General features: G+C 30.4%; 3 protein-coding genes across 5 annotated transcripts; all 3 read left to right on the top strand.

The window, feature by feature from the left end:
- Positions 1 to 6,422: 6,422 nt before the first annotated feature.
- LOC108341582 (uncharacterized) lies at positions 6,423 to 7,738 on the top strand. The gene is made up of 3 exons (XM_017579249.1): positions 6,423 to 6,549; positions 7,061 to 7,523; positions 7,573 to 7,738. The coding sequence occupies exons 1-3, from the start codon at positions 6,423 to 6,425 to the stop codon at positions 7,736 to 7,738; spliced, it is 756 nt and encodes a 251-aa protein (XP_017434738.1).
- Positions 7,739 to 8,376: 638 nt separating this feature from the next.
- Positions 8,377 to 8,949, top strand: LOC108341581 (uncharacterized). Its single transcript, XM_017579248.1, has one exon. The coding sequence runs from the start codon at positions 8,377 to 8,379 to the stop codon at positions 8,947 to 8,949; it is 573 nt and encodes a 190-aa protein (XP_017434737.1).
- Positions 8,950 to 11,450: 2,501 nt separating this feature from the next.
- Positions 11,451 to 15,103, top strand: LOC108341869 (F-box protein At5g49610). Of its 3 annotated transcripts, XM_052878980.1 has the most exons (3): positions 11,451 to 12,866; positions 13,346 to 13,414; positions 14,867 to 15,103. In XM_052878980.1, the coding sequence occupies exons 1-3, from the start codon at positions 11,939 to 11,941 to the stop codon at positions 14,884 to 14,886; spliced, it is 1,017 nt and encodes a 338-aa protein (XP_052734940.1). In that variant the 5' UTR covers positions 11,451 to 11,938; the 3' UTR covers positions 14,887 to 15,103. The 3 variants fall into 3 exon arrangements, with proteins under 3 accessions (XP_052734940.1, XP_052734939.1, XP_017435022.2); XM_052878979.1 differs by having other exon boundaries at positions 13,346 to 15,103; XM_017579533.2 differs by lacking the exons at positions 13,346 to 13,414; positions 14,867 to 15,103 and having other exon boundaries at positions 11,454 to 11,828; positions 11,929 to 13,236.
- Positions 15,104 to 17,599: the final 2,496 nt, after the last annotated feature.

The raw sequence follows: 17,599 nt of genomic DNA, 5'->3' as shown, positions 1-17,599 counted from the left end.
AAATTCATTTTAAATACTTTGAAGTTAATTATAAATATTATTATTTTAAATATATGTATAGTATGACTGCGTGATGAGTGATGGACGAGTGACCTACGATCAATGTGTTATGATAACCGTTTAGTCAGATTTCGAGGATGACCAAATGGTCACAAATCCTTAAAAACTTTAAATACAATTCATGATCAAGTTTACAAGTAAAGCGTACTTATTAGGTATTAAAACATGATTAGGACTATTCTAATCACAAATTCATCTCAAAACCTAGAAATATAAGTATGAGGTAAAGATATAGGTGATTACATATATTATAAATTTAAAATTTTACTATGATAACATATCAATCATATCACTGACTTAAGCGTCAGAGTATCTTTGACAAGTACTCACCCGCATGGGTTGGAGTTGGAACACTAAGGACCTAGGAGAATTTTATAACGGAAATTGAAGACGACGTTAAGATACTTGGAGAAAAAGTGTAAATAAGTGTTTTGATTGTGATTCTTAGCTCCACTAAAAACAATATACATTTTTTTATTTTTCAACCATGCTTTCTAAATTTTATTTAAATTGATTACGTATTTTTTTTTATGTATGGTTGTGAGCATTTTATTGTTAGGGCATATTAAATAAAATATTTTGTTTCAGTATTCACTAAATAAGTGTATTAAAACAACATATTTCTACATACCAAATTTTAACATAGTTGCAATACCATCAATAAATCATTAATATTTCAACTTTTTTTATGACCATTTCAAACTCTATTTGATATAATACTTTGGTTTAATCATTTCGGATGTTCCTATTTGTACATAATTTTCTCAATTAGGTCCTAGTATTTTTTTTATCCCAATTAGGTTCTTTTTTCTCTAAAATTGATCAGTCAATTTTGATCTTGCCGTTAAATTTAGTGGACAACGTTAGAATTTGTGTATGGTGACATGCTGACTCGGCAATGGTTAAGCACGTGGCAGGGAAACTTCATACTCCTCTTGACTCACTCAAATACCCAAAATGTTCAATCCTCAAACCTCGTCACCGTCACCGTCGTTGTCGGTCATGACTTTGTCGGCAACCCTTCTCAACCATGAAACCACATCATCGACCTTCCCAAAGGACGACGATGATTTACGTATCCTCAATTTCACTCCCGCAAACACTTCCTATGGCAAACGGAAAAGGTTCATGGGAGAATCCTCCAACATACCAAAAAATGAGCTCAATAAAAAACAAATGATAATTTTTTTTAATAGTTTTTAGAGTGAATTATTCTAGTGTTGGTTCTAGTTTGTAGGGTTGACAGCGGTGAAAGCAAGTGTTCCGTTCAAGTAAACAAAGATGAAATTATTTTATCAATCATAGTAAATGCAGATATTTTGTTTAGCTACAGATAAGCCTTCAGATAATAGAAAAATTAACAGAGATAAAACATGAGAAAGGTTAAACGAAACATAATATATGATTCCAGTGTCAATAGAAAAGATCTAAAATTTACAAAATTGGAATAGTGACGATGAAAGGAAAATGAAGAATCCTAATAGGAAGGGGTGGGAGGGGGTGGAATGGTCATAGGGTGAGAAGAAACGAAGGGAAGGGTGCGGAGGATGAGAAAACGAACTCGTCTAGGGATAGGGGCGGAACGGAACACTGCTCCATCATTCTCCGCCACCGCCTCAGACTAAGTCCGAACCCACGGTTTCTCCACCTCCCAGTTCTGCCGCATCTTCTACCTAGTCCCCAAGCTCTTGGTATGTCCTCGCTATTTTCATTGTGGCACTTCTGGCTAAAAGGGCTGTTTCGAGATAACACATTTCCAACAACATTTTCAGGTGAGTAGATCTATTAACATTTAGGGCATCAATGGCAGCCCCATCCATCACCATTACTGCCACCACCTCCATCAACATTCAGACACCTTTTTAATTAGGGATTCTCTCAAAATTAGGTCAAATTAGGGATTTAAGAAAATTGCATACTTTTCTTTTATAACAGGCAATTAGGTATACAAAGAAGAATTTGAAGAAGAATCAACAGCATAGGAAGGTGGCCATGGAAGTGTCAACGACACAAGTGTGAGATCCATAGAAGTAGCCATGGAGGATTTACGGAAGGGGATAAGAAACTGTCTTTCTCTTTTGTTTTTTCATTTGTAAATTGCACCTAATGAGACAATTATGTGCAACGTCATCAAAAATTACACAATCAGCAAGCCAAGACACACAAATTTTAACGTCGTCCACTAAATTTAACAGCAAGATCAAAATTGACTCAATTTACAAAAAAAGGGACCTAATTGGAATAAAAAAAATACGATGACCTAATTGAGACAATTCTGCACAAATAGAAACATCCGAAATGATTAAACCTAATACTTTTAAGTACTCCACCTACCATTATGAAAGTTTAATACAACGACATATAAAATGATTAGAAGAAATTTCTATAGTTATGAAAGTGTAGAACAATTGTATTTTGATAAACTAAAAACAAACTTAACGTCTTTATGGATTTTTTTAGGACAAATGAGATTCATACAATTTTAATCTGTACATAGTAGGAAATATATTATGTTACAATGCTTTATGTTGTTTTTAGGAATGTCTAAGATGTTTTTAATTTGACATTACATAGTTACAATAGTATATTTATTACATTATATTTTAGGATTTTTTATGCGTGCCTAAATATACATTCTTTACATATTTTAATAGATTGAACAATGGCCCGTCCTATGCACGGACAAAAGAAAAAGAAACTGAGATAATAGGAAGATAGATGTTGAAGAAAGAAAGAAAAAACTACACATAATAGAGACTTGCGACAAAAAAAAATTGATATCATTGCTATAGATTATATGACTTTACTAGTAGATGAATGCATGAAGGATGGTCGACACAATGTGGTCACAGTGTAGGCTTACGCATGGTTGAGTTTAAAACAGAAAATATTTTTGATAGAACATTAAAATTGAAACAACATCAGTCAATCTTGTGTGAAAAAAACACATTATTATTTAAACGCTAATCATCCTAATGAGCACGAAGATGAAGCTTGTAATAATAATAATAATAATAGCGAAGGAACAAAATGGTTGGTTCTGAATACGACCCACGTCGTGGAGTTGTAAGGTGGGTAGAATGTAATATTCATTGAGACAGTGACACGAGACTCCATTAATGATTTCTCATATCGAATATAAGATCCTGTATTTCTTTGTAGTTTTGGTATGGTTACTTGGAAACTTGGTTAGAAACTCAAGATTATTTTTTATATGATTAAACTCAAATTTTGTTGTATTTTTTTTAGTAAATATCTCTTGATAAATCTAATAAATAGGCTAAGGAAAGAAGGAATCTTAGGTGACCGAAAGAAAATATGTTAAAGTATAGGTGAGAATTCTAAGCACTAAAGAAAGTAGGATGAGAACGATGATGGCAGTTGAAAATCTTAGTTGCAACACAGTCTCCAAAGTAACATGGTCAAACAAGTTACAAAGTCACACCCTCCCCAATTTCTTGGCTTCCTAACTTGATAATTAAATATGACTTTGTATTGGTGCAGTGCTTTTTGGAGTGAGGTATAGCAGTAAATTAATTAATGTGAAGGATTTCATAGGTACTACTTATGGATTGACCAAAAGTCTCTGTACCCTATGGTAGGGTCAAGTGTCCCCACATTCTGCTAAAGTCCAATATCTGAGACACTGGATAAATGTTAGACTCACCAAACACATCATAGAATTCAAAGTGTGTAGTGTGGTGCAGTGGTCATGCATATCTTATATTTTGTAGAATTTTAAAAGTGAATGACAACGCTCATAAACATTTACTCTTCTGTTATTTCCCACTGCTTTCGAGATATTTATTTATTTTAATTGAAAAATGTATTTTATATTCTGAAATTTGAAATGATTTTTATTTTTTATTTCTTAATGTACAATTTTTAATGAAATATAAATTTGTATTTCAAATTATAATAATATTAATGTTTCCATTTTGCTTTTGTATAATTCGAAATGTCTGAATTTAACAGTCTCAAACTAAAACTGAAAATGAAAAAAGAAAAGGTCCTCCGTTCTTTTATTCATTGAGATGCACTTTAGGCCCAGAACATTAAAAAGAGACCAAACAATGACGTAATAGATCCAATGCAGATCTAGACTAACAATAATATATACAAAGATTTTACTTTTTGCAGCCGCAAAATTTCTTGGCACATCCTAAATTTTGAAAATGACTATTTTATCTTTTAGAAAAATGACTTATCGAGTCTTTTCCATGGAGTTGCATTTAGTAATTGTGGGGTGTATAAATCAATATATACACAATTGCAAAACAAAGCACCTTTTGGTTGTAGACAGAACATTTTTTTTACTGAAGAATTATGTGTAACAGAGAGGTTGCTATAAGAGATTGACAATGATGTCGTTAGATTCCATTGTTGTGACAGTATCAGGGAAATTGTTTGACAAGTGAGGTTGCAGAGAACAGAGTGACAAGTAAACGAGCAAGAAAGATGTCAGTAACGAAGTAATTATTATTTCTGTTCTAATTTAAACGAAAGTATTTTCAACGTTTTTTCTATGTTGCATGAAAAGATTAAATATTATCATATGTATTATATTTATATTTATATTTTTGTGACCATAATATTTCATAATATCGTACTTTTCTATCGATGACATTAATTATTTTTTATGAATAATTAATTAAAAAAATAGAAAATAATATAATTTATAATATATTTAATTTTGGAAAAATACTATTACAAAATTACATAGTCATTATTTTCTTAAAAAACTATCTTGTTATTTTTTAAATAAAGATTATTGTTTAAACTATAGAATTTATAATTTTAATGTATATTTTTTTATAAAAAGGGTTACTTTTTGAGAATTGTTTTAGACTTTTAGGACCATTAGACATGATGTACAGGTCAAATTAACCCATTCTATGGGACTTGGCAAGAACAAAAAAAATTTCTTATTAAAAAAGTTCTCATAGTTAAATATTCACAAAATCAATCCATAAACTTTCTTTTTTTAACATAAAAAAGATATAATAATAAATCATAAATCAAAATATAATTAGATATAAGTATAAAATACCACAAACTGTGGTTGTTGCCTTAAGATTGTTGCATTAAGAGGGGTATCCGAAGCAGTTTTAAGGAGTTCATTTACCATCTTAGGACAACACAACCATTAGATATAAGTATAGAATATATAGAAAATATAGACAAAACAATAATAAAAACAACGCCGGTACCAGCATAAATGTCATAAATGTCCCACAAATAAATACAAGAATAGAATTATAATAAATTTCTGCTTTCAGTCCAACTCTCATGAAAAACATCATCCTCTAACATTTTCAGGCCAAGAACATAGAATTATAATGAATCCAAAGTTATAAACATCATCCTCAAACATTTTAATATTCCCCTCAAATCTCTACTTCCTTATGAGTTTGTGTGATGACAATACCAATAGCGAATCACTATTGAAATCTTGTTTCTACTAGATGGCACATTTTTTCTAAGGGAGCACCCCAACACTAGGATCTTTTTCATTTGTTTTTTAACTTCAATAGAGTGTGAATTCTTGATAGCCCTAACGAACATTCACGTAAATCCTATTTTCACATTCTAACCCTCTTTAAAAGTACAGTAAATTGCTTCTTCTGGAACTCCCTCCAAGATCTCAATAAAACCATATTCTGATGATTTACTGCAAATTGGGAGAGCTACATGCAACAAAACTCAACTTTAGGGAGTTTTATACAACAGATGACGGGATAGTTCTATATTAATATGTTGTTTAATCTATTATGTGGAGTGTTGAAGAAGCTTTTCTTCTAACAAGTAATGACTCATTTTAGGACGTGATTTTCCTTTTTGCTTTTCTAGTGCTTGGTTAACAGTCTCTGCAATGGGTTGTTTAGCAAATACTACATAAGTGATTATAGAGCTTTATTGTTTGTCTTGTTTGTTTGATTTTTCCGTTTCTTTTTTATGCCTCTGCAATGATATCCATCCTTGTGAATAATGTTCACAGTATGTTAACCATAACTCTAAACATGATAGTAATTCTTGTATGCTGGATGTTATTCAATTGTTCATTCTATGTTGTATTTTTCCTAAGTAGATACTTCAGTTGTGATATTTAAGTTTTATTCACTAATTTTGAATTTTATGAATATTCATTTTGATTTTGTTGTCGAGTGAAGGTATTATAATTTTATATTGTCCTTTTTAACCATAGGAGTTGAATCATTTTGGGATCAAGTAACTTGCCACTTTCTTGAGGTCTCTTTATTTTTCTTACTGTTTCTTTGGTGTGGCAGTTTCATTTTCATCTCACTGGATATTTTGACATGCTCTTTCAGCTAGCTCATCATTCTAATCCACATTTGAAAAACATGGCGCTTGATGCACTTGATCAATTTATATATGCTGTCTTGGGTTCAAATAGGTTGCAAGACTATAAACAATCCAAGTCTCTTGAAACATCACAGGAAGTGAGACCTTCTACCATTTTTATTCTCAGTCACACATAAGTTATTAAAAGACGACTTAATGTGTGTTCACAATATTCAAATGGAAGTCGATGTGGACAAGTTCAGGTCTCTTGAATGTTCAGTCATATCTCCCATAAAGTTTCTTTATTTTTCTACTAAAGTGTAGATGTTCGTGTTGGATCTTTGAAAATTCTTTTGCACGTCTTAGAGTCACATATATATTTAGAACTTGATTTAAGGAAATAAATGGAGTATACATTGATGTAAATGTTTGAACGCATGATATGTTGTCCAGAATTTTACTCTAACGTGATTCATGAACCCCAAATTCAAAGAAGTTTCTCTTAAATTTTCAATAGTAATCTTTTATTTTTTGTTATTTCAATTAAAAATAATAAATATTAATTTAATCGTTATCATTTCTATATTGATTTTGGTAAATAATTCGGATTAGACATACAAAACACAAGTCCCTTAGGAGAACAATACTTGAAACTTACACTTATCACTTGAAACGATTTGGTTAACTTGTCAAAAAGTTATCAATAATTGTAACGACAACGATAAAGGGAATGATAACAATAATGATAACGGTAACGACAATGATAACGATAATGGTAACAGTAACAAAAATAGTAACCACAACATTAACGATAACAGTAACGGTAACGATAACAATAATGGTAACCATGAAGGTAAAAGTGATGGTGATGGAAACCATGACGGCTACGGTGACAGTGACAGTGAATGTGACGGTTACAATGACAATTATAGTAACAATGACGATGAGAATCACGATGACGATGACGATTATGGTGGTGAAGGTGACAATGACAATTACGGTGACAATGATAGTGACAGTGACAGTTACTATAACGATGATGGTGACGGGGATGGTTACGGTGACAGTGATAGTGACAGTTATCGTGACAGTTATGGTGAAGGTGATGATGACAGTGATAGTGACGGTGATAGTGATATTATGGTGACTGTTACAATGAGGTGACGGTGCCGGAGACATTGACAATAACGGTGACAATGACGGTGACAGTGACAGTGACGGTAATGATGACGGTGACAATGACAGTGACGGTGATGATGACGGTAACAGTGACAATGATGATGACGGTAACAGTGACGATAACGGTGACGATGACAATGATTGTGACAGTAACGGTGATAGTGACAAACATGATGACGGTGACAGTATGACATAGTGACGATGGCGATGACGAATACGATGAGAATGACAATGACAATGACAGTGACAATGAGTGTTGCATAGATGGTGATGTTGCATAGACGGTGACGGTATGACACAGTGACGATGACGATGACGAATACGGTGAGAATGACAATGACAGTGACAGTGAGTGTTGCATAGATGGTGATGTTGAACAAATAATTATTTGCGAGTCTCATTTTCCTATTAACACAATAATTAAATTGTTTTGTTAGCTTCACAAGGTCAACGAGGGAAATACTTTATATTCTAAATCCTACTCCTTTATCCTTTTTCAAAAACTCAAACCGTATTTAGTGTTCAACAACAATACTTTATTACAGAGGACCTCTCAAAAGGAAAACTATCACGGATAACCCATATGGTTACGGTTTATACTTCACATTAGACACTCCTGTCACCATGTCAATTCATCTTTAGTGAGCTTCTACCAAAAATAAGCCTAAAAATACATTATAGAGACTGCAAAATAGTAACTGAAATTGATTACCTTCGTCCCGTAAGGATAGTTAAAAACTTTTTTACATGATAGATTGAAATCAAATAAGATAATGATGTTGCATAAATTATTAGTCGCTAGAAAATAGTTTAACGTATAAGCCCATCTATTATATGTCCCAATATATTGACAGTAGCGGTGGCAATGATGATGACGGTGACAGTGACGGTGATTGTGACGGTAACGGTGACAATGACGATGATGATCAGGATGATGGTGACGGTGATGGTGACAATGACAATGATGGTAACAGTGACTGTGACGGCAACAGTGACGATGACAGTGATTTTGACAGTAACAATGACGATTACAGTGACAGTGATAATGACGATGATAGTGACAGTGACAGTGACAGTGACAATGACAGTGGCGGTGGCAGTGATAGTAACAGTGATTGTGACGGTGACGGTGACAGTGCTGGTGACGATGACATACGTGGTGATGATGATGGTGTCGATGACAGCGACAGTGACAATAACGATGACGATGACAATCACGATAACGATGATAGTTATAGTGACAGTTACGATGACAGTGTCGGTCACGATCATGGTAACGATGATGGTGACATGACAATGATAGTGACGGTGACAATGATGGTGATAGTGACAGTGACAGTGACAGTGACGGACACGACGATGGTGACAATAACGATGATTGTGATAGTGATGATGACAGTGAAGTAATAGTAATAGTGACAGTGACGGACACGGCGATGGTGACAATAACGATGATTGTGATAGTGATGATGACAGTGAAGTAATAGTAATAGTGACAGTGAATGAAACGATGACGATAATGTTGACAGACATAATAACGGTGATAAACACGGTAATAGTAACAATGAGTGTTGCACAAATAGTGATGTTGCATAAATGTTAAGTTGTTATAAAAGAGTCAAACGTACAAGCCCATCTATTATATATCTATATACTTTGAAATACATTAAATCGTTCATCCAAATAAAAGATATACATCAAAATCTGCACCTGATGAAGAATGGAAAAATCTAAAAATTGACTTATCTGTATTCAAAAGAAGATATAAGATTTAAATCATAATTATTGTGATTCTTCGATTTAATTTCATTTACAATCATATAAACTATATTAGGTGTAATTACTTTCATTTAATAAATAGATTTTCTATTAATTTTATACTATTTCAATTTCATTATTATGAATTCTCTAATTAAACAAAATATATTTTACAAAAAGAAAATGAAACTAAAACAACTTATTTAAAATATTTTTTTTTCGATGAACTTTTTAAAATGAAAAAAAATTAAAAATCTTCTTTACTACTAACATTAAGTAATTCTTTTTACATATCTATTAATAACTAATTTTCAATATTTAAATACTCAATTCCAAAATATACATTCATCTTATTATTAACTTTTAATAATTATTTTTAATAAAAAAATATAACTACATAAAAATTAATTTTTTTTTTTACAAAATCCAACCATAAATATAATTTTTCTCATCTTATATATATAACATTTTTTCATCCAAAATTTTACAAAACACTACAAATGTTCCTACATTATTTTTCCCCATATTAAAATATTATATTACTTTATTTAAAATATATTATTTTTAATTAATTTGAAAATAGAAAAATAAAAAAACCAATTCAAAATTTGATTGGTATTCCGACAAAGATACTGCTGAGGTAAATATAGAAAACACTATACTATATGTGTACTTAAAAGAACAAACAGTGTCCTGTCAGCATAAAAAATCCCATAATAAAATATTAAATATGAATATTATAGGGATTAGAAATGGCTTGCTAATATATCTTTTTAATTTTAGCATATGTATTTTGTATTTTTTTTTCATTGGGTCTCTCTTAAATTATTTTCAAACTGAGGTAGTTAAATTTTCATTTTTATTTCATTGTATAAAATTAATATATATATATATATATATATATATATTAAGAAAAATAGATGAAAAATATTGTTAAACACACCCTAAGTTGTGTATTCTTTTTAATAGATAATAACAACAAAGCTTGATATAGGTTAGGCGAAATTTTCACTGACAAATTACTACATATCTTATGTCTAAATACTGTCTAAACACAAACTTATAAGACGAAATATATATATATATATATATATATATATATATATATATATATATATATATATATATATATATATATATATATATATATATATATATATATATATATATATATATATATATATATATATGTGTTGCTTTTGCATTTGAGGTTGTCGGATGAAACATTTGTGTTTGATGAAATATATAATACTTAAAATGTTGAACGAATATAGTTTATTAATTTGTTTTGCAATAGATGATAAAAACAATGTTACAAATATATTCTATTAATCTGTTTTGCAATAGATGGTAACAAAAATGTTTGATACATGTATATTTCCACAATTCATTCATATTATTGTATGCAATAAATAAACTTTTTAATCAAATTAAATATATTCCAATTATCTTTTGATCACAAATTGTAATTTAAAAAATCTCATATTATTAAAAAAGAACTAAAATGTATATTGACAAGATGAATACTTTGTCATAGAATTCAATTATAAGAAACTTTTAAAAGATCATTAAAATAGGATCCTTTATTGAAAATACAAACATATCAAATTTAAAGATAATTATTAACTATAATGTTAACTGTATAAGTCTAACCTCTTTCTTCACCTACTTTGTATACTTTAATTATTCTCAAATATAATATTTTTTTTTACCGAGATACAATTAATTAGTTTATTATTATTCTATCTTATACACTAGTGCATTCAATTGTATCATATATGTGGAGATTTATAATTCGTAAATTAAATTTATAGTGCCCTTTTAAATATCATGTTTATAGCAATTTCTTAACTAAAATTTCAGTTTGATAGCAAACAAGTAAAACAATAAAAATGATTATTTTTGTTTAATACAGTTAAGCTAATAGTGATTATTTTAAGTAGTGTGATTCAGTTAAAAATTAATTTTTAAGAAGTTAGATATTCCTTAATTAATAAAATATTTATACTGTTGAATTTAGAAAAACACCATAATATTATAATTAATAAAAATTTATTAATTATATAATTTTTTTAAATTTATTTGACAGAATACATAGTTCTTATGAGGTTACTTGCCAGATGAACTAAACAAAATAAAACCCTCTATTGGTCTTAATTCTGCATTCATCACATCAAATACATCCTAAGTTTACTCGTTTATGTCTACTTCTCATTCTTCACATACCAAGTTCCTTCGATTCGATCCCCTTCTCTCCCTCTATTTTCATTGTGCGACCAAATTCATATTTCATGCTCCTTCTCATTCCAATCATTAAGTTCTGAACGTTTTCGGGTAAACGCTTAGCCATATTATATATTCAATCTTGCGTGTGTGGCGATAATGACGACATATCCCCCATTATTTTTTTCAAACGTAAACGGAATTTGAAGACCCATTGTTCGCTTTCCCATTCTCCAACCATCGCAAACCCACCACCGCCCCAAAGTTGAATCCTTTCTTCATCGGATACCCCGAATTTTGTTCCGGTAAGAAAAGATCGAAATTTTAACTTTGTTCTTTTGGGTACCCGAGCGTTTATTTCGTGTAAAAAAAATCTGCTATTCATGTTCTGATTTCGTATTTGAGGTTCTCCGTTATGGATATGCGAGGAGATGGGATTTTCCCGGATGAGGTTGTCATTCAGATTCTTGCAAGGTTGCCTGTGAAGTCCCTTTTCAAGTTCAAAACCGTGTGCAAACTGTGGAATAGGTTGTCTTTGGATAAGTATTTTGTTCAACTCTACAATGAGGTTTCTAGGAAGAACCCCATGATTCTGGTCGAGGTTTCTGATTCGTATGGGTCCAAATCTAGCTTAATATGTGTTGATAATTTAAGGGGTGTGTCTGAATTTTCACTGAGTTTCTTGAATGATAGAGTTAAGGTTCGAGCATCTTGTAATGGCTTGCTGTGTTGCTCTAGTATTCCTGATAAGGGTGTCTTCTATGTCTGCAATCCGGTCACTCGCGAGTACCGGTTGCTTCCCAAGAGTAGGGAAAGGCCTGTGACTCGGTTTTATCCGGATGGTGAGGCTACCTTGGTTGGCTTGGCCTGTGATTCTTCTTATCAGAAGTTCAATGTTGTTCTGGCGGGCTACCATCGCACTTTTGGTCATAGGCCAGATGGGAGTTTCATATGTTTGGTCTTTAATTCTGAGTTGAACAAGTGGAGGAAGTTTGTCTCATTACAAGATGACCATTTCACTCACATGAATAAGAACCAGGTTGTTTTTGTCAATAATGCTCTGCACTGGTTGACAGTTAGCTCTACTTATATACTTGTGCTTGATTTAAGTTGTGACGTTTGGAGGAAGATGCAACTACCTTATGACTTGATTTATGGAAATGGTTATAGGATTTATCTCTTGGACTTTGATGGCTGCTTGTCTGTTATTAAAATTTCAGAAGCATGGATGAATATATGGGTGCTAAAAGATTACTGGAATGATGAATGGTGTATGGTGGATAAGGTGAGTCTGAGGTGTATCAGAGGAATGGTACCAGGCATTTTCCCGATCAGTCAGACAGGTGAATATGTTTTTTTGGCAACTCATAAGCAGATTTTGGTGTATCATTGCAAGAGTCAAGTTTGGAAAGAAATGTACTCTGTGAAGTATAGCTCTACACTCCCATTATGGTTTTCTGCTCATGCATATCGCAGCACAATGTTCTCATGCAACTGAGTCACGGTGACTTCATCAAATAACTTTTGTACATATATTTTTAGTTACAAGTGTTCTATATTCATTTAAGCCAATGTTATTTGCTTTAGATATCATTTGTTTCTGTAGTCATGTTAAAACTATGGTGTTGGCTTTGCCATGGAAGCTCCATTATATTGTTCCACCGCTGTCTCTTGTAACTGAGTTGTGGCTTCAATAAATAGCCTTTGTACATATATTTGTGGTTGCGTCTGATACTCATTTAGCCAATTATTGTTTGCTGGAAGATATTGTATTTTCTGATACATTTTATTTTAAAATTATTTCATTGACTTTGCCATGAAGGTCCTATCACAAAATATTTTAGCATCATCTATTGGATTTATCTGTTCACTCGCACAAAGTACAAAACAGGTGAGATTTATCTCTCTATCAACTAAATCTTGTGGCGATATTGTTAGCCACTTTTATGTATTTGATGTGGTGGATACCTGATAATTCCACAATGATTAGGATTGCTAAGGGGAAGAACTGAAGTTAGCTTCTCTTTTGCATAAACTAAATCATAGAAGTTCTCTCATATAAACTTCTCTAAATTTTTAATTTGCACATAAGCTAATTTTAGCTTATGGAGAACTTAATTTCAGTTTTCTCTCCTAAAAGAGTCTATGGAAAAGTTTGTCCAAACAAAACCCTTTTTTTATTTAAATAGTCAGCTATTTTAGTTTTTGTTGTTTATTTTTCTTTCCTTATCTTGATAATATCCGCATATAGAATTCCTGATTTCAAAAACTTTATATCATTATATTTTGTTTGGATAATTGTTAGTTATGATCCTATTGATCATAAATTTCTTTATTTTATCATTTAGGTACCATATTGTTAGAGATTTTATCCTTCAGGCACCATATTGTTAGATATAATCCTATTAATTTGGGTTCTCTTTCTCCCTTGTCAATTAGGATAATTCTTAGTTATGATGCTCTTAACGAGGGACCTTTGTGGCCTTTTATAGGACAGACCTATTTGGAATATTACCAAGACAAATTATTTTTCAGAAAAGGAAAAAACTTACGTTTGTCAAAACTATGAGTGGGATAATTTCTGATCAGTAACACTGAAAAAAAAATTTAAACTAGGAGTGCATGTAAATTATATGTAGTGTATAATACCCTGTTCACTGAATAGCCAGTTATGTATTTATTCTATTTTATGTTATCTAATTTTCTTTTCAAGCTTAAACAGTCCAACTTTAGCATGTCTGGTTTCAGGAGCCTATAACTAAATACTGGGTTTGTTATATTTATTTGCAATATTCACATGCAACTTCCTAAATTACATACTATTTTTCTTTTCTCTTGGTATGAAACAACATGAACACTTCTTCTTAGTCTCATGCACAAAAGACTTCTTCCAGGAATGAGTTGAATTTATTATTAGCGCTTGGTAGATATCCAGACCCTTCTATTTTACGTAGGCGAATTTAGCATTGCTATTTAAAAACAGGTGTGCTTGTGAATAAAACACTTAAACACTATAATCAGCGAGTCAACACTCAGCATCAGTTTATCATCACTGCAAATTCATGCTCATTGATAACACTTGCTGGTTGTTACATGAAATGACAATTTTTTTCACATGTAGTATCTATCTAACTTCTTTAGTCCAAACTATCACTATTTTGTGACAAGCACGAAACACTTTTAGTAGCCATTCTTCTGATTGAGCAGTTTTTTATCTGATATTGTCATATAAAGCCTATGTAAATATTGCTCCAGCAACGAAAAGCACTAGTTGTCTAGGACCTGCAGATTTCACTTTGTTCTGTTTGGAAATTTAATAATGCATATTATGAAATGCTGCAAGGCAACATGGATCTCATGTAGCGGTTTCATGCAACAAAACATTTCTTTGAGACTTTTGGGTGGACAGAATAAAAAACTGTTGGATAGACTGTATGAGCAACACAGTTGAATCACTTCCCCCTTGCAGAATGAAGACGGTTTGATCTTTCACATAGGTAGTTTTGTGCATGTCAATATAGTAGTCAGTAGAGAAAAATATCAGTTTTGGTCTGTATTGGTTAAATGAAGATACGTTTTTTCATGTTCTTGTTTCATTTGACTGAGTGTCCTATTTAGGATGTTTTTGCTATATATTTCAAACTCCAGTTTTCTCTAGAGGTTGTTTGGAAGGTGTGAAATTCATAGGAAATTTGAGTAAAGGTGACCAAACATACCTTATTTTTTCATTAACATTGTTATAAACAAAAGAAAATTATATGGTAGATTCACATTACTGCACGATCCTTTCTTTCTCGTGAACCTTTGACATTTCCGTTTTCTGCACATTCTCTTTTTACACGTCCCCTACCTCTTGCTATGTGCAGTTGATAGTAAGCATACAAGTCATTAATTTAGGCCTATATAATTAAATGTCTATATCATTTATTATTATTATTATTGTTATTATCTGTATTAGAGTGTTGTGATCTGGGTAGAGGGTAATTAGCAACTATGCTAATCATGTTGGTGTTGGCGATAATGAAGACAGTCAGTATTGCTCAAGTGAGGGAGTTACTTAAACTAAAAAAAAAATTTACAATATTTTAATATTTTCAAATTAAATGTAAAAGTTTTTAAATTTAATTTAATTTAACTGCATTTTATTTTTGCGTGCTTTATTTTGGAAATTATATTTAAAACTCGCAGAAAAAAGCTTGCTGCCTTAAGGGTCATTGAATTAGACGTATGATACGTTATTTTACAACTTTTTCTTGTCATAATCACTTTAGATGGATGCTTAAATAATTGAAGAAAAAATGTTTACGTTCAAAGAAACAATTTTACAGTGTAGGGGCGTGAGTTTGAAAAAATATAAAATTTATACATATACTAGAAAGTAAAATAAAATAAAATAAAATAAAATGAAATATAATATATATATATATATATATATATATATATTAAATATACATCTCTCAAGACACAAATTATATGGCCATTTAAAAAAATAAAATAAATAATAACAAAGGAAACACTTTTTCCTTTGAAAAAAAAACTTTTACATACCAAAACCCATTAAATCCTTTTCTTTCATTTTTAGAACATAAAAAATTAAGTTTTGGACAACATTTTTCGTCCCAATTAAATAGAGGGCTTTTTATTTCTCATTTTTTTTTTAACTTTTATTTCTCCTCAGCAGTCAAAACAACCGGAGAATATTTTGGAACCAAAACAAAAGAAACTAAAATTAAAGGATATACAAATAAGAGTAAAATAAAGGATAAATAAAATAAAGAAGGTTCATATTTTTTTTATTAAGATTAAATTAGGCTTAGCATGATTAAAATTACCTTATACTTAACCTCATCAAGATTAATTTAGGCCCAACATGATAAATAACAGGTTAAGTATGACTTAAGTCAAGTTAACTTGAATATTAGTCAAATTGAATTGGTTAAAGTTTATGTAATATTATTATAATTTAAATAATTAACATTCATAAATTAATTTTTATTTTAGTATAATATAATAATTTAATATGTAAATGTAATAATTATTTTTATTTATTTAATTAAAAATGATAATTAATTAATTAAAATTTTAAAAAAATTATATATGATTAAATATGCTTTAATATATATAAACAAAAGATAAAAAATTAAAAAAGAAAATAACGGCCAATCCATCTTATAAAAAAATAAGTTGAGATTTATGATTGTTTTTTTTGTGACGGACCAAACTGTTTTTGACAAATAAAAAACAAAACGGATCAAAATGGATTAACTCGTGTTACCAGTCTTATTTATACGCATCCATTTCCAACGACAGCAATACCAATACCCATTTGTAACAAAATTCTTATTATTATTTGACTTTTCACTTTGAGAATTACCTTTTTGTGTCATGAGTAATATATTGACTTGTAAGAAAAAATAAAAGTTGAAAGTTATTGATTTTAAGATTTTCTTTTAAAATTTAATGTTGCATTTTTAATTACTTAAATTGATGACTCGATTCAATTCCATATTAAACAAATAGGAATCTCTTATTAAACTCAATGCAATTAAACCAATTTAATTTGATCACTCATATTCCTAAAATACATAAGAAAAAAAAACCAAAATAATATTTTATAGCATAAAAAATATTTAAGCCTATTTATAAAACGAAACACATGAAAAATGTAAAGGGAAAAAACTCACTTATATTTTGTTTTATAAAACCACAAAGCTATTTGACATGGAGTTGGTTGGGTTTTAAAGGAAGAAACAAACTTATTACAGTAATTTGTTCAGATAAGTGTAAATTTATCTTTCCAGTATGACCTATTTTTTCTAAATAAGGCAAATACACCTCATAATTTCAAGAGAATTTAGTACCATATTTGTTAAAGAACATTAATATTTGCTAAAGAACATTAATTAAGAAAGAAAAATTAAATACCTACCTCATTTTGAAGTAGATTAGGACAGATAAAATTTCGATATTTTTGTGAAAAAACAATAGTGTAAAAATAATGTAATATGCTAATTACTGATAATGGACTAAAACTTTGTTGATAATCATATTAATTAGCATGAATAGGTAGGGGAAC

This window comes from Vigna angularis, chromosome 6 (genome assembly GCF_016808095.1).
Source record: "Vigna angularis cultivar LongXiaoDou No.4 chromosome 6, ASM1680809v1, whole genome shotgun sequence".
Classification (NCBI taxonomy): Eukaryota; Viridiplantae; Streptophyta; class Magnoliopsida; order Fabales; family Fabaceae; genus Vigna; species Vigna angularis.
Note: the sequence above shows the minus strand (reverse complement) of the source record. Positions and strands in the feature narration are given on the sequence as shown.